This window comes from Eutrigla gurnardus (genome assembly GCF_963514095.1).
Source record: "Eutrigla gurnardus genome assembly, chromosome: 16".
In the NCBI taxonomy this organism is placed as follows: Eukaryota; Metazoa; Chordata; class Actinopteri; order Perciformes; family Triglidae; genus Eutrigla; species Eutrigla gurnardus.
Window position 1 is genome coordinate 8,640,534 of NC_139927.1, and position 16,951 is coordinate 8,657,484.

Below are 16,951 nucleotides of genomic sequence, written 5' to 3' on the forward strand. Positions count from 1 at the left end.
TCTGGAAACATCTCCCATTTATTTACTACATTATAATTATTTACATCACAGGGATTCATAGCCAACTTTACACGAAAAAAAAAGAGTCATTTGCAGAATTTAAGAAAACACAGACCAGTTAATGAGGCACAATGACAAAGAGGAGTAAAAACAAAACCTAAAACCTAACAGGACACCTTCCAAATGTTTAACAGACAAGTATGATAGACAAGTTATGAATAAGGAAAAAACAGCTACTTCAGTAACTGATATGAATGTTGAAGCGATGGTGACGTTAAATCAGCTCATGAATAACGTGCTTTTACGCTTCAGCTACAGTTTCACTGGAGTGCCAACAAGGGACCAGTTGGTGTGGGACACCGGGCAAACAGATCCTGGTCTCTTTGGATTTGAGCAAGTTAAGCAAGAGTACGTTTATAGATATGGATGCATAGTTTACCATCTGTCACTCCAGCTAGCATTGTCCAAATCAAAGATGCATCTCTCTCGCCATTGCCGATGTGATGTATGCACACACAGAGAAACAAAAGCATTGTATGGACTGTACAGGGACATGCAATCCAATGAAGAGACAATGGCAGCAGCTTTTTGTCTCCATGTTGTCCCACAAGGCGATTCCTATTCATTACAATCCAGAGAGCCGAGGAGGGCAGTGGAAAAGGCAGAATAACAAGAGTGGTTTGTCAGTTGTCCATTGTCTACACCCAGTCCAAATGACTTTGCTGGAAAATGGCAGCAAACGATTCATCCCTTGAACGATTCATCCCTTGAACTCCAGTTACAACCTGGTAATAATTTCACTAAGTGACATAATATAGAGGAACAAGAGGGCCCGGACAATGGTTATAATTAATAATTGATATTTAACTTGACAACAAAAACAGGGATTCATAAAAACCTAACTTTTATGCCAGTTTTGATCTATGCATTGATAGATTTATTTACTTTGCAGTATTTTATGAATCCCTCTTTTGTTAAATATCAATTAAGGCATTATATGATAACCTTTTCTAAGGCTCTATATCCTCCACAAGATAATACATTCTTTGTCTAGGTTGTAGCTGGTGAAGCTGTGGGTCTGGTTTCAGGGCTGGTAATTCTGGTGGACGAAGGACAAAACATCATCTTTGGACAGTTTCCCGGGGTCCATCCGTGTCTGAGAGTCGTGGACTATCACCCCGTCCACCCAGGCCCAGAAGAGCCGCTCAGAGTGGCAAACACTGAGGACGAAGACAAAGAAAGGATGAAGTACAGTCATAAGATCATCAAGGCTGCTATTGCATAAATAGATTGACTTTTTCTATAATCCCCTGCATAGAACCGAACAATTCTTCTATTCATTTTCTGACTCAATTAGTTAATGAATCAACTGGATATTGGCAGAGAAGACGCCACGTACTGGAAGGGGGCTGCGGCGGTAAGTGGCATTTCATAGGTGGAGTCCTTGGAGGTCTTATTGTAGAAGAACTTCATCTTGGAGTTTTTGCTGTACGCCATCGTCCAAGGCTCTGGGGGATGGAGAGGGAGATGTTTTGCACATTTTGAATTGAAGCTTTGAAAGGTTGTGTGAGTATTTTGCCCACAGGATGTGTTGAGGTTTTGACCGATAACAAGCTTCACCAACAAAAACATACCATTCACGGTCTTAACGATGTAAAGGCCGGTGGGAAGGAAGTGTCGGTCATCTCTACCAGTGTAGGACAGACGTGGGACTCCTCCTGAACTCTTTGTCACCTTCATCTCCAGTCTGGATGAGGAAAAGGAGAAAAAACCCAGAAGCTCCTTAACATTTACTAAATGATTATATGGCTGTTATTTTATAGACAGTGTCGCCTTTCATACCTGACAAAGATTTTCTCCATTTCCTCCAGCCTGTAAACCTCCTTCACTCTGTTTGGGAAAAGACAGATGCTACTTATTTAAAATCCCCCACAGACATGTTTTAAGACTTGGATATAAATTTGTGTATTTCCATTCTCAATGTATGTGCACTGGAGGCTTCACGTTTCCATACCACATCTTGTTTATGTTACATATTTGACATTTGGCCACCAAAGCCGCACCAAAATCATGTTCATATGCAATAACTTTGCATTTGAGTGTTGGATTTTAACGCCAGATGGGACTTACTTGATAAAAAAAAATGTGACATCGGGTTTGAGTTAAAGACTAAATCAACTTGTAAGCGTTTAAATTTCCATAACATTCCCAAATGTATTATGTGGTATATGTAGTGTTACGTGAGTTTTCTGCTTCTCATACGGTTTCACCCTTCCAGGAGTTACTTTGAGGATAAAATCCCTGCAAATAAACAACAGCGATTCATTAAAATGGTTCATTAAGTTTTAATACCTGATAGGGTTCATGTCTGGTCTGCTGGGTTTGGCCACTGCCTTCACAAACTTCTCAGCCATCTGGATCCTGGACGTACAACGGGCATTATTTACTAGATTATAGTAAACTGGTATGCAAATGACAGGTTATTCATAAAGACTATGCTTTACAGAGAGATGAATTTGAAGCTCAACAGTGTAAGAATAATGATAATGGTGACGTTTTCCTACCGTTGGTTGAAGTGCTGGTCTCTTACATCAGTACCATTCAGTATAAGTGCATCCATCACGTGAACTGCGTTGATTCTGCGCTGAGCTTTGCCCTGAGGACCACATAAACTGTATTTATACATGTGAAACTACAACCATGAGCAACATATAACTTACCTTGTTGACATTCTAACAGGATGGAGAAAGGACGACACATCATTTTGTGAGAACAATTGTAATTTAAACATTTAATAAAATGCAGCCAAGTTGATAGTGATTGGGTTAGTGGCTCTTCCTCCCTCCTCTCACCTCGCCTTTCAGCTCTTGGATGATCTCCACACTTAAAAGTGTATCTCTTGGCAGCTCTAGCTTGAAATTCTCCAGCTTCTTCCACCGGACAGGCATCTTCCCATCCCATGTGTATATCTGAGACTTCTACACAAGCCAAGGGGAGAAATGAAGCCGGTTCAATCACAAGGTAACATGCTGTAAAGCCGCGTTGTCAACGCTAGCCTTCTAAAAAAAAAACATGAGGGGTGAATAGATTGGACTGCCAGTTCTGCATGTTCATCCTTTCCAGAAAAAAAATAAAACAATCTTACACAGAAAATAGATTAATTGGATGATGCTGGCTTGGGTGTCAGATGACTGTACGTAGGAATACATACGGTTCAGGAGCAGCTATCTGCTATCAAATATGAACATCTTGAAAAACTAGGTACCAAAAGAGGATTGTGCATGTCGGGTGAAAATTCAAGAGGTACATTTTAGTGTTTCGTGCCTGTTAAGACTCACCCCCAGCGCCAGAAGGAAGATCTGCTCTCCACCTCCCACAATGCACCTGTGGTCCAGAACATGACGCAACTTCTCGAGTGTAGTGGAGTTGAGAGGTGTGAGCTTGGACTGGAACGAGTCCACATCTGAGTTCTGAGGTGCGACAGGTGTAAAGAGAAAGACAGATATAGAGACACACAATATCACCGGAGGAAATAATAGTGGTAAATGATAGTATATAGAAGTCAAACTCATAATTTCCCCAAACCGAAAGTTACACCACGCTGACCTCTGTTGGTGCTTGCTGTGCACTATAACTATAATCTGATGACGGTATTAAAAATCATACTTTCTTAAAACCCTGGTATAACATAATACCAAGCCTATTCTTAACCAGTCACTTGTCATAATGTTCCCATTACTGGAATTTATTGGGCAGACCAGGAATATATAATACATAAAAATCCTTTAAATATCACAAAAATCTCAACTTCTGGGTTTTTAGCAAAGTCTAACTTTTTTAACACCTTCATTATCAATAGGTGTAATTCTCTGAAAGCAGACATTGAGTTTCTTTAATCCCAGATTTGTTAACTGACCTTAAGCAACTCGTAGAATTTTGTCTTTGGGTCTGCGGAAGCAGGAGTGACTCTGGCCTTGTCTGGCACCTGGGAATAGACAAACGATGTATTTAGGAGTGGAATCATGTAGAGTAAAACTACTTCATTCAACAAACTCCATTATTTCAACTTCCAACTTCAATGTAGTACATGAACCACTCCAGCGGTTTCTCCACTCACCCCCCACAGTTTCAGACACTCCTTCCTAATTTCTGCTTGCTTCGGCTCTGAAAGGGTCCTAGAGAAACAAACATCAGGTGTAAACATAAATATCATCACACATACACTTCAATAGAGATAAAAGCATGTAGACTAGTGCGAGAAAGGTTACTCACTGCTCTACGACAAAGGCGTGGATCTTAGCCAAGGCCTTGATCTGGACTATACAGAGGCTGCAGCGAGAGGTGATTACATTTCTGTCAGTCATCCGAGGTGCACTGGAAATATTCTGATTATGACTTTGTGAATAGTGTGCGTCTCTACCTCTCGTTGGAGTTGACCATGAAGTGGTAGAAGTCGATGTCTTCCTTGATGAGACTCAAGGGAACCACTTCTGTAACGTCGCTCTCCGTGTTCTTCACTTGGTTCAGTTTCAGGTTTATTCTGAACATGTATTCCCTGACGGCTTCTGAACCTGGCTTCAGACCGCGACACACTATGTACCTGCAGGTGACGGGGAAACGGAAGCCTTTAACAGATGCAGGAATTTCCTGTACAAGTTAGAGTATCTTCTTAGTTTAAATCAAAGCTTGAGATGCTGCACAGTCAACTTTTCTGCCTACACCTAATTGTAATTGGGAGTATGATTACTTGTGAAGAAATACCTCCTCTCACACAGGAAGTGACTAATCTAATTCTGAGAGTGAATAGAACAGTTTCTATTGTTCGGAGTTGGGCCGATTATTACTCACTTTAAAAGTGGAACCAAGAATTTGGCATCGAGACAATTTTCCAGCATTTTCTAATATGATTTTTATCTGCATTCACTCATTACATGTGAAAAATGGCTCACTGAGGCTAAATGAACCAGTTTAAAAAGGGAAAAAGCTATATAACCCCACATTCACACACAGACCCACCTCTCAGAGTTAGCAGGCCTGCTTGTGATGGGTTTGAAGAGACTGATCCTGTCGAAGCTGAGGTAGAGCAGGTAGACCAAACCCACACTGAAGGGAGTGAAGAGGTCAAAAGTCTTACAGACAAAGTGACCACCTGGAGAAGACAAATAGCACTACTATCATAAAAGGGGAAATCTGACAGCCTTTATGTGGATTCACGCACATGAATACACATACCTGTCCTGAGTGTAGAAAGGGCAGTGAGGAACTGACAGAGCAGCAGCTGTTTGCTCAGGATCTCCTGGAGGTTTTCCTGGCCTTCCACAGAGAAACCCTACATCAAACCAAAAGTGATCCAATCAGTAAACAAAAAGCTGAAAAGAAGTCTCAGTTCAACCAACCAAGAGCTGGAATCTGTGACCTCATCTTCCGTTAAATATGTCATTTTTCAGATGTTTTGATGCAGAGCAGTGCCTAAAAATAGTAGATAAAGAAAATTGGATGTGTGAATATGTACCCCATCTGCCATGAGGCAGTGCAGCCCTCTCTTTTCTGTACTCTCCAGGACAAAGTTTCGGAAGGCAGTCATGTTTTCCGGTCGGGTGATGTCTCCGTCCCCGTCCACCCCTCCCTCACCTAACGACACACAAGAGGTCGAGCTTTCACTGAATCATTCATCATCTGAGTCGTGACCAGTTTACGTTCTGAATGCGATGCGTGCGTACCGTAGTAAGGCTCAAACAGCTCACTCGGCGCCGCAAAGAAATCTTCCAGTTTGAAATCGCAGGGTCCTTTCAGTGTCATGCCAAAGCCCTTTGCATGCCAACGCCTCTTCCACAGTATGTACTCGGAAAAGCCTCCAGGCCCTGCACAGACGTCGCCGAAGTACAGAAGTTCTCCCTCGCGGTCCTTAGTCAGAGGTTTCTACATAACGAGAGAGATCCGTCTCACTGTCTGTTTATAAAGGTTTAGTGGAACACACATGAGCTGTTCATTTGGCCAACTCACCCCTTGTGAATCCTTTGGGTTGGTAAACATTTGGTCGAAGCAATGGTCGATGTTGGACATTTTCATAGCTGCTCTAAATGCAAAAATAACACAATACAACTTGTCATTGTCATTAAAGGGGTGACATACAGGGCACTCTATAATCCATGTTAAAATTAAACATAAACAGCTGGAATCTATTCAACTAGAAAGAAATTAAGCTAAATCAATCCTCAAATAAACAACTGACTTATGCAATATCATCCTCATTGATATTTTCCACCCTGTTGTTAACTATCTAAAGACTGACCTGTTGAGGAAGATACCTCCTCTGATTGTCTCGTAAGCGTTGGAGCGTGTCCGTGCTCTCCTCATCTCCTCGCCCTCCAGGTTATCAAATACTGTCTGAACATCAAACAGACACAGCGGTTAAACAACTCAGAAATATTACATTATTTTAGAGGCAAACAAAGATGTCATAAATGCATCCCTGAATGTCATCATATCCTGTGTAGACAGCATATTGAACACCTGTCTGTGTTTTCTCTGCCAACATTTGTAATTACCCAAGCAATTAAAACATTTAACCCTCGCATGATGTAACATTCACACCAAGTTTTTGTTCTTAAATACATATAAACTGCTGTAGTATTTAAATATAGATATAAAATAAAAAAAGGAAGTCAAATGAAAGAAAAGTTGTAACTCACCTTGCACCTCAGTAAAGTATGTAAGAGGTCTTCAGTGCAAAACTCTGTCTCGTCCTCAATCCTGAGTTTTCTCTGTAAGCAGTCACAATAAGACAAAATGTATACACATGTGGGATAAGAGTGTGCCCGAGTGAACATTGTGCGAGTGATTCAGTCTTAAATGTTTGTAGTTACCGCTCCCACTTTCATCCAGTCCCTCAGCTCATCTGTATCCGGGTACTCTGTGGTGCATTCTGGGAACCACTCGACCTTCTGCGTGGCAGTGGGCTGGACACAAAACAGAGAAGAGACGTGTGTCGGACCGTGCTGCATGGTGATTCATTGAACACTTTACATAAAATGGATTGATTGATTGATTATTCAATAATAATTCATCATTTACACAAAATGCCACGGAAAATATTGCATGGTTATAATTTAGTTCTGTGTACCTCTGGTTCATCCCGCCAGTCGACATTGAGTTCCCCCTGGAAGCCCTGCAATGTGAGACCAAGACCCCTTCTCCCTCGCTGGGTAGAGGCTTCAATGATCTCTTTGCGTCCCTGGCCAAACTTTCCCAGGCCTTCACCCTCACGGAAACCCATCTTGGCCTAAAGGTGTAAAAGGAAGAGAATAAGGGAGTTAGACAAGACAGTGGAACACATGAAAACACGAAGATTCTGCAACCTATCGAGTGTTATTCGGGATTGCAATAAATTACCATGAGTTTCTGTGACACACTGTTGTACATAGTGAAGTTGCCGGGAGCCTGTGAGGGGTCAGCATCTTGATCTTCAAAGGACGATATGGAGGGCATGGAGAATCCTGGTCTGTGGTCCTCCTGGTCACTGAGCGAATCATTTTGACTGGAGTCTAAACAGACACACAGGTACAAACCATTCATGTAGGAACAGGAGCAGTTAGAGACACACCAAAGTAAACAGACAAACAACCTCAGCTATAACCATAACAGCTACTTTACTTAACGGTCTCCGATCATCATGCTCATCGAATCACTTTTTCAGCATTACAATCTTGTGCTGAACTGAGTTCTAAAATGAAACAAAACCAAGGTGTTAGGGTCTTCTCTGGGATTTGAAAATACTTTTAAACAAAGACCCTCGATAGAGGAATAAATATTCTTAGGGGGTAGTAAACGATTGCTCTACTGACTGACTTGAAGTAGCGCATCTGTCAAGTTAATGCATCTACCTTGTCTGGATAATTGTGACTCTTCATCTGAGCTGGTGTCATCACAAAGCCTCTTTTTCTCCTGTAGTGCTGTCGACGCTGCTTCAGCTCTTCTCTTCATCATGGCTGAAACAGAACAGGATAAGATACTCGTATCAACACACAGGGGCTACAGGAGAAAACGAAGGACTGACAGGGATAGCCAACCATGGATTAAGGTCATTTTAAACAGAATCTCGCTCCATGTACATGTCTAGATAACCACAAAGGCGGACTAAACCACAACTGTGGGTATGCCAATGCTTGTATAAGAGGCAGCCAAAAGCATTGTGATGGATAGTACTGCAATAAGTCCATTTGCTGATTAATGGATACCACATTCATTTGACATTGTTTGACCTGTGCCAATAAAAAGAACTGCTGAGAATGAAACTAATGGTTAGTTATAGTTGTAAAGGCTGCCTGATGCATGATTAGCATCGACCAGCATGTTCAACCATCAACAGACTGCATATGAATATGAATAAAGACAAACACAAATATTCTGCTCTGAACTCATTAACGTTTGGTGCAAAAAAAAAGGGTGCAAACTTTGTTCTTTGCTGGTTTCTGTGGGCGAACGAATTGAAAGAAATGTATAAATATAAAATCACACTATGTATTTTGATGATGCAACGCAGGTAAAAGCAGCACTTCCATCAAAAACACATTACGATCATATAAAAGTGTTATCTTGGTACATCCTGCGTATCTCACTCAGTGCTACCGGAGTTAGCGCCTTATGTATTCAAATCAGATAAAAAAGGCGCAAACTCAGGGTAGTCAACATCACACATAACACACGTTTTTATCATCTTGGCTGACAGTCATAAAGTTACAATAAATGCCCTGCGGACACGAGCAGGTACCTCTGCGGGTTTGTTGTAGTCAGCAGCAGGCAGCTATCAAAGTTTGGTAAAGTCGGCCATGTCACTCTCCAACACGGACTAACGCAGGAAAACACCGCCTTAGTAAACAGGCTCGTCTGGTTGGTGTTAGTGTTCTCGGTGTTTTCTGTGAAACGAAACTGCGCAGCTGTAGCAGCTTTAGCTTGTAGCTAACTAAATTAGCCAGCTAGTTGTTGTTGTTTTTCTTGTTTACCAGCGCGAAAAGAAACACTTCGCTTCTTCTGAGTCGAAACAGCAGCGACAAAACGTTAAATCCGCGTACGTTTCGAGGTTTCGCAGTTGGATTTGTAGTTGCATGGAAACCTTTGGTAAAATACGTAGTTTATTGAAGTTTACATGAGCGCGCGTTTTGTTTTTTTCACAGACATCAAGGGTCCTTCCCTTTCTGACGACGCGCAGTGATGATGCGTGTCGCGTAGGCGCTGTCTATTCACGTGCCTGTGTGTTTTTGTTGTTATTATTTTATTTTTCTGTTTCATCTTTTGCACTTGTTTATTGTCATCGGGGAACCTCGCTTTGATTACTTTTCAAAATTTTGGATCATGATAAGTTATATACAAGTGCAATGTTACACCTGAATGTTGTTGGTGAAATGTTGACATAAAGAAGAAAACGTGCAAGAAGGAATAATAACTTCCTTGTTCACCTTATTCATATGAAACTATTGCACGCAAGTGGCAAAGTACAAACATTTTGCAGACCCTCCTTACACAGTAACAACACAGTGCCTCTTCTGCAGTTGGGTTGAGAAATCAGGTGCATATGTGAGTAGTTTAATGACCAGTTTATATTTTATATTTTCAGTCCCAAAAGTTGGAAAAAACAATAATAACAACAAGTGGAAACTAAGACTTAAACTGGCCTGGATAAGATCCACAATTATTATGGGAAAATGGCAAATTCACGTTTTTTGTGGGTACAGAAACGTTTTATTTTATATTCCATTTAAAAATAAGATGAGTTGCGACCTATTTACATCAAACTTTAATTGCATTGTTTTTTCTAATGTGTGATTCGATTTTCCTTTAATCAGTGTTGCATGTCAGTTACATTGGACTAATCTGTTCTTGGCATGTAAGTTAAGGGATCCTGAGCTGTCCTTTAAAACAATTAGGCTAATTCCAATAGTGCTTTACAGAGGATTCGGTAAATAGCCCTCTCTGCTTTCCTGTGAGAAGGAAAGGCACTGACATACATGTCAGCACAACCCTTTTGGCTCCAGACTGTCTGCACATTGAGAGAATATCATTTTTCTCCCACAGGCTATAATGATAATAATACTATTTTCTGTGTATTTTCAAAAGGTCAGCGCTGAGCCATTCTTGATGCAGCTTGAAGTAAACCTGTCAGTGCTTTGCATGCCTTCGTTGATGAGTCTGTGAAATCGTTATTGGAAGAAAAACTTAACTTGAGAAAGCCCTCAAGCTCTGATTCCTGACATTTTTCAGAACACTGGGCAAAAATATTGTAATCTATGTTCGAGGGCGGGTCTGACTTCTTCAGGATGCTGGCTTCATTGACACATTTTTATAGTGCCTTGTAATTGTAACGCAAATTGTGTTGACAAAGAACACGTCTATTCATTCTTGTGAGATTATTAAAGTTATGCTGAAAAGATGTACTTTAAAATACACTTTTGTTTTAAGATTAGAAATATATACATATACAAAATATAAATACAACGGTGAGAACATAAAACATCGAAAAACAAAGGTCAGGTAATTCGGAGTCTTGGAGAGATGTGAATGTCAGAAAATATGTTAGCCCAGAAGAAGTGGCAGCCTGTGTAGGGAGTTTTTTTTTTACCCAATGCATGCTGGGATAGGCAGCAGCCCCCCCCCCTTCCATGATGCTGAGGAGGAATCAAACATTTCTAGATTGATTATGGGTGATATAAACATAACATCTGGTCCTCATGTCCACAGCATGTGTGGCTAGCTTTTGCTATGCCTATAGACACCCGGCTAGCACCCATTGTTGCAGTAGGATTTGCCTTTTAATTGTACCTAATTGTTAACCTGCCTCTCTGTGACCCGAGCAGACGTCATGACAGCGTTGTTTTGTCCTCCGTTGATGGGGCTCTTCCACACATAATTGGTCCCCAATGGATTTAGAGCATCGCAAGGTATATTAATCCACTGCAACTCCGGTTGCTCTGCTAATCCACCACTGACAAACGCACATACACAAAGACACAAACGCACCCTACCACCATGTGACCAGCTTATGCAATGAAGCCAAGGCTTTATATACCACCAATAAGGACCGGTGTCTCTTCGAGGGAGATCGTCACACTGCAGCCGTGTGTCTCTGAGCAAGGCAGCGAGGAGGGTCTCAGCCCGGTGGAGAAGACGGAGGCCGGGGAGACACAGAGGGCTCCCCAGTGATAAAGTTGCTGAGCAGACGGTCCTGAGGGCCGGTGGCAGAGGGGTCTCTCGCGGTCTCACCTGTGAAGGGCTTTGAGAGAAGGACTACGATGTTTTTCCGCATCCCTCGACTGACCCCTGGATATATAAGATACCTCCAGGTGCGTAACATGCTTTAGGGTTTAGATTTAGGTTAATGATTAGACCTGGACATCATGGGACGTCTGCAGCGGCGTAACAGTAGAGCGCCTCTAAAAACAAACAACTGTTGAGATCTAGAGCCTCGTCTCTTCTTTAATCCATTAAAAAAGTTTAATTGTTTGAGTTAAACCTTCTTGTTCATACCTAAAAGAAAAAGGTCAATACGAATAGAAAATAAGATTTGTATTAAATGGTCACTTTGCTGCTGTGAAAGCTCATTTTAAACCAACGCCCCTGCCTGACTCATCACTGTACACAAAGTGCACATTTGTGCTTGTGCCATGGCAGGATTTAGAATAGAGGATTACAGCAGCCTGTCTTTGAATGGATTTGAATCAGAGATGCCTTAGCTCCACAGGGTCAGATAAATGCCCTCTAATTGGATCACCACAGGAATGGCATGAGATCCATGTTCCCATTGACCCTGCGTGTCTTTTCCGAGACCTGCAACTGGATTTAGGAACCTACAGTGTGGCTCAAACTTCTGAGATGACCCCAAACCGGCACAGGACTGATACACAGGAGGGGATGACTGTATGAGGCTGAACATATATTGAAAGTTGACAAAATGGAGACGCTAGCACGTCTCTTCCCTTATGGTAAGACCATCGCTGGGATGAGGCAGGTGTGTGACCAGGGTCACCTCTTTAAGGACTCGACCGCAGCCCGAGCCAGGAGGAACGCCGCTGGCACGCTGCCTTGGTCATCATCGTCCCCGGCGATGTTCGTGCCCGGCGGTGGTTGTCGTGACTACACCGGTGGTGACCCCTGCTCTCTCTTTCAGACTCAGGCAGCCCAGACTGTGCTGCAGAGCCGCGAGGGCCTCGCCATGCCACGCATGGCCTTCCTGCTGGGTCTCATGGGGATCGGCATGTCCGGCTACAGCTCCCGCCAGCTCACGCTGAACTACAAGCCTTCGAGTCACCTCTTTAGATGAGCTGGATGGAGAACACACACACACACATACACACACACACACACACACACACACACACACACACACACACACACACACACACCTTTCATATAAAGTTAAAGTTTAACATTTGGGAAATATGCTAATTCAGGCTGTTTCTTGGCTCCAGCAGAGACTCCTCCATGTGAGTTATTCTAACCCTTTCTCTGTGTTTCGAGTCTTCTTGCTAATCAGCTGCTGGCTGGATGCCTATTTATCCATCTCATCAAGAAAGCAAATGAATGTATTTCCCAAAATGTGAAACTATTCCTTTAAAGGCAACATGAAAAGACTAACGAGATTCAGGGCATGATGCTACCAGGTTTTATGTTTCTGTTTTGGGTTTTTTCCCTGTGCATTATTACTAATAATCCCCTCTGTGTGGTTCAAGTTCAGTATCATCCTGGTTCGGGAACTAATTATGATTTTGTTGCGTTTGAGATGAAAAGATTGTTGCCTTAAGGCTCCATTTGTGCAGTAAATAATAAAAGCAAACCCTCCTTATTTAAAACAGACCATCCTTTTAAGTAAAGTGCAGTTTTTTCTTCTAATCTATGCAGTTGAACAGAAAGGCAGCTTTTGATATTTCTGATGACCTCGGTTGATGTTATACTTGAACCATAATCCCTCCCCATGTCCCGTGCCTTATCATGGGAGTATTCAGTCAGAATTTTCCATTTCAAATTTTTTTTTCAAACACGTCAATGCTCTTCAAAGCACTGAATCTCTTCCAAAGTTAGTCCGTTAATCACCATTACTTTTCCCTTCATTTTGGCAATTTCCATGATGTAACACAGAGCTCCCGGGTCCCTGCCCTTTCAGAGCGATGACATCAGCAGCAGCTTCATCTCAGAGAATCGAGCCATTTATATTTCAGTTTGATTTCCCTCTTGATTCTGGAGTTGACAGTTTGAAATTTGGTCTTTTGATATCTCGCTCCGTTGTGTGTACGTGTCAAAATATCAGAGGAAAACGTAAGGAATTGCTCTCAAATCCTGTAACTGCACAGAGAAAGTACTCCAAAAACGGAAACATGAAAACTGTGTGACCCTTCGATGTGTGACCAATGCTACTTTGCACTTTTTTTCTTTGTACATATCTTGTGCATAATCGTGTACGTATCACTCTGATGCTGAATGAGATTCGTAGAATATGACGTTGGGTGCTACCGGCCTGTGTTGTGAGCCGGACTGGGCGACATCTAGCTGGATTGACACACATGCTGTGTTGTTGTCAGGCAGAGGAACCAGGACAGCCACCCTGGATCCCACCTGTACCAACGCGTCAAACCACCCGGACCTCTCCCTGTTGCACACCTAATCGTCAGACGAGATGAACGTAGATGAATGACCACTACGGTCTCTTAACCTTTTTTTTTTTTTTTTTTGGCCGTGTATTTCTTGTGCAGAACGCTTTGTAATGAAAACAAATATGACTTTGACAGCATATGAATGTGTCACCGACGTGATATTGTGATTGTAAAGATGATTGTGTGTCGTATAAGAGAGATGTTACGTCCGTAGTTTGAATAAGGTTAGCATGTTAACGGGTCATAAGGTGTTGTGGGATGATACAGTGATCCCTCACAGATCCTCTTAGGATACGAAAAGACATGTCTTTTTTAGACCAGCTTGTACTAACATGTGAGAGGGGTCACTAACCTTGAAATCGAGACACGTAATAGTGTGACAAAGCTAGAGGTGGGCTTGTTTATGTCTAATTGTATTATTTTGTTGCTGTGGTGTTGTTTATTATTATGTTAATAGCCAGTTTTGCTTGTTTTTTTTTTGCTTTTTGTCTGTTGATAGTGCTCATGGTGGTTCAGAGGTATAAAATGTCTCAAACACCACTTTAAAGGACAATGAGTTTGTGTTGAAATCTACCTTACAGTTGTGTATATTTACCCTAATCAGGAGTTTGTGCTGTGAATTAGTTACAGGTCATTTTGACCTCATATTGCATCATTATACAGATGATTCATACATATGACTTGATTGTTTCTTTTTTGTTGTGTTTATTATTTAGATTTGCCTGATTGACGTGAAGCATTACAAATGCATAAGAAAGCACCTTTGAACTTGCATTATTATTTTTTATTATTTAATCGCTGTATATGCAAGAATAAATCAGAAGGATTGGAAACAATTGGGCAGCTTTGGTGTGTGTGTGTGTGTGTGTGTGTGTGTGTGTGTGTGTGTGTGTGTGTCCTGTGACTTTCTGAAGAACACTGTGCAGACAAAAGATGAATACTTCCTCCACGCGCTAGATGTCAGCATTTTCAGCCGTTTTCTCAGCTGAGGCAACAATTCTGTGAGCTTTGCTTCTCCATCCTCCATTAGGGAGCGCACATGGGCCTAATATAGATCTGACTGACCATAACAAAAACAGTGGCAATTGATCATTTAATTAAATATTTTATAAACTTCACTGCAATCATTTTGAGCATCAACGTTGCTCTAAGAGATGCTTCAGTGATACAAGAACGAGGTTTTTACATTTGTGTCTCACTGAGGTTTATAGATTGATAAGCAGCCTCTTGCTGATTCACCCTCTCTCGCTAAGGCAGGCTGACCCGCCCGCCCGACAGTCACCTCGGGTGTTGCTAGTTAGCTGCTAACTGAAGTCATGCTCGAGGCGAAGACACAGAGGTCTGACCCAGTTATCTAAGCTGCTTTGGGAAAGAAGCCCAAATCAGTAGGATGGTCAGGGTTGCAGTTGTGCTACTCTGGATTTAACGAGGGGGGGGGGGCGGAGCTACCAACACCTATACAGTGATTAACGTGGGTTTGACCACAGAATTGGAAATGCTGAAATCATCACTGTTGTTGTCGGAAGCCTTTTCATCCGGGGACACACACCTGTTCGTCTAGTTATCATCAGGCTGCCAGCCTCGGGGAGGCAGGGAGTCAATTTCTCCCTCTCCAGCACTCTCTCTCTGTCTCACACACACACACACACACACAGACACACACACACACACACACACACACACACACACACACAGAAGTCCATTGTATGTCTGTTTCAGCGTCTTTTCCTCAGGAGGCTCTTGTTACCGCCTCTTACGACCAACAACAAAGAGGTGAATGTCTTTGCCACAACAGAGATGGATGAGAACGAGCGAAGGGCATCCACAGGGTCTTATAAACATTTAAAGGCTGTGTGTGTGTGTGTGTGTGTGTGTGTGTGTGTGTGTGTGTGTGTGTGTGTGTGTGTGTGTCCATATGCTTATTCTGATCTTACAGTATTCCTGTATCCAATGAGAGAAAATACCTAGAGAAGCCTGATATGATGTACGACTGGGCCTCAGGTGAATCAGGAAAATTAAGTAAAGAAAAATGAGACTTAAATATTTACAGACGGGAGTGTGTGGAAAACTTAACAAAGAGCCACAGCATAACAAAGTAACTGTTGCAGAAAAGTCTTCAAAAAGTGAAATACTTTGATGAGTAGATTTAGCTTTTAATTCAAGTAAAATGATCTGTTATTAGGCCTACTCTTGCCAAGATATGGACATAGAAATGTAATTTTCATTCAACAATATTACGATAATTTTAATATGTTTTGTGTGTTTATATATACGGTATTTAACTGTATATATTTTGTCTTTCTCTCTACCAACACACCAACATGAACACATGCAAACACATGGTGTGTCATGATTAAGCACAATTCCTTTTTTAGCCTGTGGGATTTGTCTGTTGGTGTGTGACCGTCTGTGTGTGTGTGTGTGTGTGTGTGTGTCTGACCTCGGTGATGCAGCACATTCTTCCTTCCTCTACAGCGGAAAAGCTTAGCCTTGTTTTAAATGTGTCCTCTACCTTGAGCTCATTATAACGCCTCTCGCATGCAGGAGTTGACTTTTTTCCCCTGTCCCCTTCCATGCTATCACACACACACACACACACACACACGCACACACACACCTAAATATGATATTAGCCACTGTGTTGGGCAGGTGTGTGGGTGCGTGATGTTACCTGGCAGCTTGCTACCAAACACAAGGAGGTGTGTATATTAAGACACATCCAATCTATTTTAGGTCTGCTGGGCAGAATTGATGAGGTGTGACTGAAAATTACCTTGTTGTGAATGGACTTAATGAGCCGATTACAAGTCTTTGATAATGCTTCTTTTTTTTTTGTCCTTTTCCAAGTCTAAACACTGAGGTGTACCATGTGTCTAAAAGACATACAGCTCTTATGCATGATTGCCTGAGGTAGCAATGGAAATAACTCTGAAGTCATATTTACTTCAAAGCTCAACATGAATGAAAGAGCACATCCTCTAATTCTGGTGATAAAGCTCCACTGATGACTCAGCACTTCAAACTCACAGGTTCAAGACCCCCCAAGTTGTACTACTACTTGTCCACCACCTAAACACCGCCGTTTCTTTCTCATATTTTCTGACAGTTGGCAAGAAAAGAGAGAAACATGACCATTTTAAATTTAGCCAGAACCATTTTGAACTCACTGAAAAGTTGTTTTTTTTCAAATGTGGGCCATTTATTATTGCAGTACCATGTTTTTTATAACAAGCTGCCCACTTCATAAATTACTCTGAACCTTTTTTTCTGACCTGGATATATATTATTGCAGATGTCTAACTAAGATATAG

General features: G+C 41.8%; 1 protein-coding gene across 1 annotated transcript; it reads right to left on the reverse strand.

Moving 5' to 3' along the window:
* Positions 1-7: 7 nt before the first annotated feature.
* On the reverse strand, positions 8-9,176 carry cmtr1 (cap methyltransferase 1). The gene is made up of 24 exons (XM_084030293.1): positions 8,771-9,176; positions 7,884-7,988; positions 7,393-7,544; positions 7,124-7,282; positions 6,867-6,959; positions 6,693-6,764; positions 6,293-6,387; positions 6,004-6,076; positions 5,721-5,919; positions 5,513-5,631; positions 5,233-5,329; positions 5,017-5,149; positions 4,421-4,600; positions 4,273-4,329; positions 4,118-4,175; positions 3,917-3,985; positions 3,339-3,470; positions 2,853-2,978; positions 2,565-2,656; positions 2,353-2,421; positions 1,843-1,890; positions 1,635-1,747; positions 1,400-1,508; positions 8-1,220 (listed from the first exon to the last, which is right to left on the reverse strand). The coding sequence occupies exons 2-24, from the start codon at positions 7,984-7,986 to the stop codon at positions 1,085-1,087; spliced, it is 2,484 nt and encodes an 827-aa protein (XP_083886419.1). The 5' UTR covers positions 7,987-7,988; positions 8,771-9,176; the 3' UTR covers positions 8-1,084.
* Positions 9,177-16,951: the final 7,775 nt, after the last annotated feature.